At 36.4% G+C, this 9,239-nt stretch overlaps 1 protein-coding gene across 1 annotated transcript in view; it reads left to right on the forward strand.

The window, feature by feature from the left end:
* Positions 1-5,641: 5,641 nt before the first annotated feature.
* LOC107297233 (vomeronasal type-2 receptor 26-like) overlaps positions 5,642-9,239 on the forward strand; it is an 8,397-nt gene continuing 4,799 nt past the window's right edge. Inside the window, exons 1-3 of the mRNA XM_015826592.1 lie at positions 5,642-5,932; positions 6,927-7,790; positions 8,422-8,649. Coding sequence (XP_015682078.1) covers positions 5,642-5,932; positions 6,927-7,790; positions 8,422-8,649 — 1,383 coding nt within the window. The remainder of the gene's footprint in view (positions 5,933-6,926; positions 7,791-8,421; positions 8,650-9,239) is intronic.

Here is a 9,239-nt window from a genome sequence, read left to right on the forward strand (position 1 = left end):
CCTTTTGAATAAAAGTAAATATTTAGAATGGTGGCTTGCAATGGATAAATGGTGTAGGAAAGGCAGTTGTTTTTTTTTACAAGGATAATTCTGTAGCCCCATAGTTTCCTCTTTTAAACTTATATTTACTAACAGATATTTCAAGGAATATTACTGATGCATCATTTTCAAGAACTATTTCTGTGTCAGAATTACATGTTACGTAACAGTAAATCAAGCAAAAACATGAAAGAGATTTGATGAAAAAGATTAGTTTTTTACCTATAACACTCATAATTTTGTAAATTTCAGAAATTCTGCTTGGAAAACAGGGCTATAGCCAAGTGAGATTGGAAGGAATGTCAGTCTTCAAACAGTGGCATAGAACATTTCAGAAAGAGGACGGAAATAGAAAGTAAATGAGAGTTTCTTTTTGATTTTTTTATTCAGATACAGAAGATTGTTTCAAATGTCCTGAAGATCAGTATCCAAGTAAAGATCAAGATCAATGCCTTAACAAAACAATGAGTTTTCTGTCCTTTGAAGAACCTTTAGGAATCAGTCTGGCTTCAGCTGCTGTTTCCTTTTCCTTCATTACAATATGTGTGTTTGGAATTTTCCTTAAGTGTAGAGATACCCCCATTGTCAAGGCCAACAACCGGGACCTCACTTACACACTACTCATTGCCCTTCTGCTCTGTTTTTTCTGTTCCTTGTTATTCCTTACTGAACCAGGAAAAGTAATCTGCCTTCTCCGGCAACCAGCGTTTGGCATCATCTTCTCAGTTGCTGTTTCTTGTGTGTTAGCTAAAACTACTACTGTGGTTGTAGCTTTCATGGCTACTAAGCCAGGTTCTTCATTGAGAAAATGGGTGGGGAAAAGTTTGGCTCTTTCCATTGTCCTTTCTTGTTCTTTTCTTCAAGTAGCTCTTTGCATTCTGTGGCTGGTAACATTTCCTCCATTCCCTGAGTTAGACATTCAGACCCTTATAGAAATCATGATTTTGCAATGCAATGAAGGCTCCATCTTCATGTTCTATTGTGTCCTGGGCTATTTGGGCTTCTTGGCTATAGCCAGCTTTATTGTGGCATACCTTGCCCGTAATTTACCTGACACTTTTAATGAAGCCAAGTTCATAACCTTTAGCATGTTGGCTTTCTGCAGTGTATGGATCTCCTTTGTTCCAACCTATCTGAGTAGCAGTGGAAAAGCCATGGTGGCTGTGGAGATCTTCTCCATCTTGTCCTCCAGTGCTGGTTTATTGGGATGTATCTTCTTCCCAAAATGTTTCATCTTTGTGATGAGGCCAGAACTAAACACCAAGAAACAACTAATAAAATGAAGTTATTGTATCATGTGAAAGATCTGCATGGTGACCTCACACTCAGAAGGTTAAATGTTCAATTCTAGATAGTGGCAGATATTTCTTTCCTAGGGCACAAGGACAAATATATGCTGCAAACTCTGCAGGGCATCTGCCCAGTAAATGCTCAGGTCTATCCTGTCACCACAAATCTATCCCAAATTAAGTAATTACAGGGTCATAAAAAAGGAGAATTTTTATTGTATCACTTGAAAGTTTTTTTTCCCCAAGGATACTGACTTAAATGGGATGTATATAATCAATTAAGAGTTCATTAATTAACTGGGGTTACTGTATCTTTTAGTTTATCAAGAAAGGATTATTAAACTTTCCTAGAGCAAATGAATATCTTGACTAATATTTCCATATATGAAACTCCAATTTTCTTTAAATAAGAAAATGAAATGAAAATGAAAATGAAACCAATTTTAATATAGGTTATTTGTAGCTCCACCAACTATTTGGTATATAACATCAATTACATCAGTGAAAGTCACTTAAGGAATCTCAATTCAAAATGGCTTCTCCATATTGGCTTCCTTTTTGTAAAATAAATGATGACAGGGTATAATATGTGTGGTTCTTCATCTGAGGTTGTATTTATCTATTTTTAAGAACTGCTAAGGGACATATAATTTTTACTACATCCTGATGCCTAAAATCATATAACTCAAAGAAGGTATACTTTCTTTTTCACATCATTGTACATCATATGAAAAACCAAAATAATATATGAATATATGAGCCACCAAGTCTGTCCTACATTTGTATTAATTCATTCAGGACTGAGATTTGGGGATATGTTATAGTATGTCATTGGTATGAAGATGATATATGGCTCCCATTCCCTGTCAGATCTCAGCTATGAGATATTGTATTATTATGACAGCTGTATGCAACAAAAATCTCATTTTAATGTATGCTGATTAATGTACATTTAAAGTGACAATAAAGTTTATTCTATTCTATTCTATTCTATTCTATTCTATTCTATTCTATTCTATTCTATTCCATTCCATTCCATTCCATTCCATTCCATTCCATTGAGTCCCTTCAACCACTTTGAGTTCAAAGTGGATTGTACTGTTACAGATAGTGTAGAATTCCACAATGGTCTGTAAACAGAAGCAAGAAATACTATAGTCATAGTTAACACACACAGTTCTTTGACAAATGAAATTAATCTAATTCCAATACATTTTGGAAATTTTAAAGCTGAAATTGCTTTATCTATTTTAATCCCATTTAAATGAGTGAATAGGGCAGTAAAGTCTTACACTTAGGCAAGAAAAACCAAAAGTACACATATGGATTGGGTGAAACCAGGTTAATAGCAGCAACTGTGAGAGGGGTCTTGACATCTTAGTGGACAATTAATTAAATATGAGCGGTGGCAGCCAAAAAAGTGTGCGGCGGCAGCCAAAAAAGTCAATGAAATCCTAAGTTGCATTAACAGGGGGATTCAATCAAGATCACATTAAGTACTAATACCACTCTATAAAGCCTTAGTAAGACCACACCTAAAATACTGCAATCAATTTGGTCTCTGAACTATAAAAAAGATGTTGAGACTCTGGAGAGAGTGCAGAGAAGAGTAACAAGGAAGATTAGGGGACTGGAGGCTGAACAGTTACAGAAATTGGGCATGGCTAGTCTAGTGAAGAGAAGGACCAGGGTGACTTGATAGCAGTGTTCCAATATTTGAGGGGCTGTCACAGAGAGGAGGGGGGTCAACCTATTTTTCAAGCACCTGAAGGCCAGACAAGGAATAATGGATGGAAACTGATCAAGGAGAGATTCAATCTAGAAATAAGGAGAAATTTCCTGACAGTTAGAACAATAAACCAATGGAACAGACTGCCTTCATATGTTGTTGGTGTTTCATCACGCAAGGCTTTCAAGAAGACACTGAAATGGTGTAGGGACTCCTGATTGGGCAGAGGGATGGACTAGATGACTTACAAAGTCTATTCTAGAGTGGTAGGTATAAAGGGAAACTATGTGGATTGATTGGTGTTCTCGGACACAAATCCATATCCTCAAATTTCTTTGCATTTTGAACGAAGTAAAAAATTATTTTTATTTAATTATTCAAAGACATTTTCAATTGTCTGGTACCTATTATTTGACAAAGATAAGAGGACATGCTACCAAGTAGACAAATTTATACTGAGTGTGAAAAGGTTGAATAGATAATTAATTCTCCCTGGAATTGTCCAAATCAATATAATTTGTCTACCTGCTCAAAGCTCCAGAGGTTTATTTAAAGATGAGAACAAACCCCAAATAAGTTATAAACTAACCCCAGTTTCATGGGGTGTTTGGAAAAGACAAGCAAGCTATTTAGGTTTATTTCTTCTGGTATTTGTTTTTCATTTTACTAGAAAACTGCAAGATACAAGTTCTGAAAATCTCAGTCAGTACTCAAGTTTATAATTTTATCTCTGCCAAAGTAAAATTTTGTCTGATAGTTTTCTCTTAAGAAACATGCTGAGAAAAGGGACTATGCTAAGTCTAATAACCTGTCTTGGTTAATGCAGAGAATATAACTTGTAGAAGAATCTTTTGCTGCTGCTATGCTGTTCTTTCTGATATTTTTAATGATAATATATCCAGTGAATGCTCTAAAATGTCACTCAGATCCTTTTCTGGTTCCATATGAATGGCACCAGCCAGGTGATATTCTAATTGGTGGGATGACTTCTCAAATCATATACATTTTCAACAAACAGTTGTTTGAAGAATATCCATCTCAAAAGCTGTTTAACATTCCAAAGTAAGCAAGTGTCTAATCTATTGCTTCTTGTCAGCTGCCCTGAGTACAGCAAAAATAACAGATAACAAACAGATAACAGATAACAATAACACCTTGTGTATCTATGAATAACAAGAGGCTCAAAGAAGATGAATACTTTACACAACCTGATTATTTCCCAAGTTTTCCTAGAATGTCTAATTCCAGACAAAGTGAGATTTTGAACTTTTATTCTTTTTTTAAAAAAAAATGCACATAATGACTGTGTAGAGATTAATTTTGGGAAGTGTTTTAGAACTTCTAATCGGTAACATGAAGAAATTTCATACTTCATGCATATAGGGGAAATTGACTATAGGTAAAATATTCCCTTGCACAGGGAATATTTTTTTTCTGCCTGATTTTTTAAAAAAATGAGACTTCAGGTTCTTCTTTTCTGTCTTTGTTCCACAAATAAGCACCCACAAAATACTCTCCTCTTGACTTTCCAGTAGGATATATGTTGTTAGAAACTACATTTTCTTCCTATCTTATATATTTTTGTAACTAAGACTTATGATTTGCTAAAGTTACCAACTCTGCTTCAATCGTCTTTGCAGATGCTGGTCATCACTATTCAAATTGCCAACTATGAATAGTTGAATAGTTATGTGCTACTACATAACATAAAATATAAGGCTTTTAGAATTGATGAAGATGAGTTAGGTCATGAAGAAATCAGGGATAAGGATTTGATTATCCCTGATAATGGAACAGCTTGCCTTCAGAAGCTGTGGGTGCTTCATCATTGGAAGATTTTAAGAAGAGACTGGACAGCCACTTGTCTGGAATGGTATAGGGTTTCCTGCTTTAGCTGGGGGTTGGACTAGAAGACCTCCAAGGTCCCTTCCAACTCTATTATTCTGTATTCTATTCTGTATTCTGATTCATATAACTAGAAGGAAAACATTTAGCCATGATATCCCTCTACATTATAAAATTACAAGATGGAAAAGCATTTAGTCAATCCAATTTTTAGAAAGAGAATGAAAAATCTGTAGGAATCAGTACAAAATTCCAATTTTAAATAACATTTCTTTGAAAACAAATATGCAAAAATTCCCTGGGAACAGAAAATCTTCACATCTATCTGTCTCAGAGTTATATCTTTTCCATTGATCTTGGCCTTAAACCAGTGGTGAGATTCAGCCAGTTCACACCAGTTTGGCAGAACCGGTAGCTAATTTTTTGTTGCCCAGGCCCAGAATGGACTTCTGGAAGTGGCATCCACACAGAGAAACAGTTGTTCACATATTTGAATCCCACCACTGCTTAAAACCTAATTCTTTATAAAATGTGTACATATTTAATTTGCTGAAGCTAATGAAATGTATAACCAAAAGCTTATTTTCATTAAACTATTTGGACTATTGTTGAGTGATGCTTAATTTTGAAATATCAAAAAATGGTATTCTGAATAAATTAAAATTACAGGAAGAAATGAGACTTCAACCAATTATCTTACTAAAGGATTGCTTTTCCAAACATTTTCTTTCTTTGCAGCATGATCACAAAATTCTACCAGCATGTCCTTTCTTTGGCTTTTGCTGTGAAGGAGATCAATGAAAATCCACAAATATTGCCTAATGTTACTCTTGGCTTCCACATCTGTGACAGCTACTACAGTGCCAGAATGACCTATCGGACCACCTTGGACTTGCTTTTCAAATCAAACAGATTTATTCCAAACTATAAGTGTGGTACTTCGAAAAATGTCATGGCTATCCTTGGAGGACTTGAGTCTGATACTTCATCCCATATATTGGACATTATAGATTTCTACAAAATACCACAGGTTGGTTGAAAAACAGGGAGAATTTTCTTCTTCCTCTGTAAATAATCGAAACTCAAGCAATGTACATAGGATCCCTAATCCTAATTTTGCTCCCTAACAACCTTATAGGGAAGTTTCAGCTAAGAGCTGAGCAACTGAAATTCATTAATTCAATCATGAATTGTATAAACAGAAGCATAGAATCAAGATCATGAGAAGTATTAGTACCACTTTATAAAACCCTAGTGAGAGCACACCTGAAATACTGCAACCAGGTTTGGTCACCATACTACAAAAAAAGATGTTGAGACTTTGGAAAAAGTTCAGAGAAGAGCAACTAAGATGATCAAAGGCCTGGAGACTAAAACATATGAAGAAAGGCTGCAGGACTTGGGTTTGGCTTGTCTAAACAAAATAAGAAATAGGGGTGACACGATAGCAGTATTCCAGTATTTGAGTGGCTGCCACAAAGAAGAGGGGGTCAAATTATTCTCTAAAACACCAGAGGGCAGGACAAGAAACAATGGTTTGAAACTAATCAAAGAGTGAAGCAACCTGGAATTAAGGGGAAACTTCCTAACAGTGAGGACAATTAACCAGTGGAACAGCTTGTCTTCAGAAATCATGGGCACTCCATCACTGGATGTTTTTAAGAAGAGACTAGACAGTCACTTGTCTGAGAGGGTATAGGTTCTCCTGCTTGCGCAGGGGGCTGGACTAGAAGATCTCCAAGGTCCCTTCCAGCTCTATTCTACTCTATTCTATTAGTTTCTGTAGTTTAAAAATAGACATGAATTTTGGTCTCCCTCATTCTCTTGCCTCATCAGGCACCTGGTCTGAACTCCAGAAATTATATTATATGATCATAAACCAATACATTGATATTATAGGAGCAATTTATTTACAGTAACTTTACATTCTGCTGGCCAGTTCCTTCCATTGTTCCAATACACATATAGAGAAAAAAGATAATAGTTCTAACTTCTCTGTACAAACTCTTGATATTTTCTTTTAGCTTACATATGGTTCATATTCCTCAGAAAGGTTTTGGAGAAATAAGGTACCTTCACTTTACTTTATGGCCCCAAATGAGGAACCCCTATATATTGGGATTATCCAGTTACTTAAATATTTTGGCTGGAAGTGGATTGGACTCTTTGCTTTTCAGAATGAGAGTGGTGAACATTTTTTGCAGAAATTGCAACTGATGTTTTCCCAGAATGGAATCTGTTCAGCCTTCCTACAAAAAATCCCTGGAATACCTCATCTGGATAACTTGGATAATTTTTTTGGTACAATGTCCAGCATTTATATACATTTCACAAATCGTAAAACAAGTACATTTATTATGTATGGAGATACTTTGACTCTTGTGTGGTTCACATTTCTCATCTTTTTTAGAGATCCTCAAAACAAAGAAAATGCATCCTTTAGAAAGGTATGGATTATGACAAGCCAAACGGATTTTATATTGACAGGAATTCAGAAGGGTTTTGATCTCCATTTGTTTGATGGGGCCATTTCCTTTCAAATTCAATCGAAGGAACCTCTGGGATTCAGGACATTTCTTCAGACCCTAAAACCTTATGGGAGGCACAGAGATGGATTCATAAAAGATTTTTGGGAGCAAGCATTTGACTGTGTCTTTCCTAATTCAGGATTGCTAACAATGGATAATGAAAAATGCACTGGGGAGGAGAACCTGGACCATCTTCCTGAATCTCTCTTTGAAATGCAAATGACTGGTCATAGCTACAGTATCTATAATGGTATCTATGCTGTGGCTCATTCTTTACATACTGCACTATCAAGGAAATCCAGTTGGCAAGAAATGATATTGGATAAAACCATTCAATTTCAGAATCTCGAGTCTTGGCAGGTAATATCTCTAATGCAACACTTTTTTCCCCTCTCTTCAATGGAAAATGTAGTATAAAATGATTGGGTTGTTAAAAATGCTAAGATTTAAGTCAATCAATTATGTTTTGATCACCTAGCAATGATCAACAATACACAGTTCTTTTATAGTCTGCAAACCCTACCAAGTGGATTACATACATATTTGTCTTCCCTTAGTATCACTCACACAGTGTTGTTTTGCAGATCTTTAATGGTAATACATTGTAGGTTGACAACTTGTTCTGTGCATGGTATTTATAAATATTTAACTGTTTAAAGAAAGAGCCAATATGGTATAATGTTTAGGACACCAAGCTAAAACACAGAAGTTCTAGTCCTGATTGAGGCACAAAATCAGCTGGGTCAGCCAGTTATTTTCTCTCAGACTTAGGAAGAAAAGGACAGCAAACTGTGTCGAAAAATCTTGTCAATACTGACTTGAAGGCATATCCTCCCTCCCCCTCCCCCAAAAATGAAGTGCACTGCATATTGTCTTTTTTTGTATATCTAGCTGAATGGTCTTTCTTAGACAAAAGTAGATTAAACGTTAGTTTATTGGTTTTCACATCACTGTTCTTTCAATTCCCTGTTTCTTATTATTTTTAAAATAGCTCCATCCATTTCTTCAAGACATATCTTTTAACAACTCAGCTGAAGAGGCATTTTGTTTTAACGACAGAAGGCAAGTAATGGGAGGATTTGATATCATCAACATGATCACTTTTCCAAACAAATCATTCAAGAAAGTGAAAGTTGGAAGATTAGATCCCAGTGTTCCAGATAGATATCAATTCACTATTAATGAAAATAGAATCAAATGGCACAAAAGCTTTAACCAGGTAGGTTCAATAACATACTTTGAAAAGATGTCATATTGATCATTAAAGATCTGAAATTTCTGTTTTTCTATGCAATGTAATCTCATCAACATTCACCAGAATTATATAATATCGATCTAGTGTAGGAAATGACCAGGCTGAGCCCAAGGGGGGGGGGGGGGTCAAATGCATCATAAGTCACACCTGCAAGAGAGCTAAGTCCAGCCTGCCTTAAATGTCTTTCTTATCTCCCGCTCATTTCTCTTCCCTGTTAGTTGGTCAGATTCTTGTGGAGAGCTTAAGTTTTCAATAAATCTTTATACTCATTTGAACTGACTGAATCTCTTGATTTGGCCAGGGGGGGCATGGGGGATGCCTCTCTGAGGCCAAGGCCAGGCCTGTCTGAGGGACGCGGCATTAGAACGGTGAGGGAGGAGGTTGGGGGGTTAAGGGAGGGTGGTGTGATCAGTACGGTCAGTGGGAGGGGCAGATATGGCGGGAGCAGAGGACCATATCGGGTTTTGGGAGCACGCACACGCTGTTTACAAGCTTGTGGGTGCTCCGGTCCTCAGGGCTCCACTCGGCCTCCAGGGATCTTAGATCCTCGGGCC

The sequence above is a fragment of the Protobothrops mucrosquamatus genome, unplaced genomic scaffold (assembly GCF_001527695.2).
Source record: "Protobothrops mucrosquamatus isolate PMUCROS unplaced genomic scaffold, P.Mucros_1.0 scaffold3197, whole genome shotgun sequence".
NCBI lineage: Eukaryota > Metazoa > Chordata > Lepidosauria > Squamata > Viperidae > Protobothrops > Protobothrops mucrosquamatus.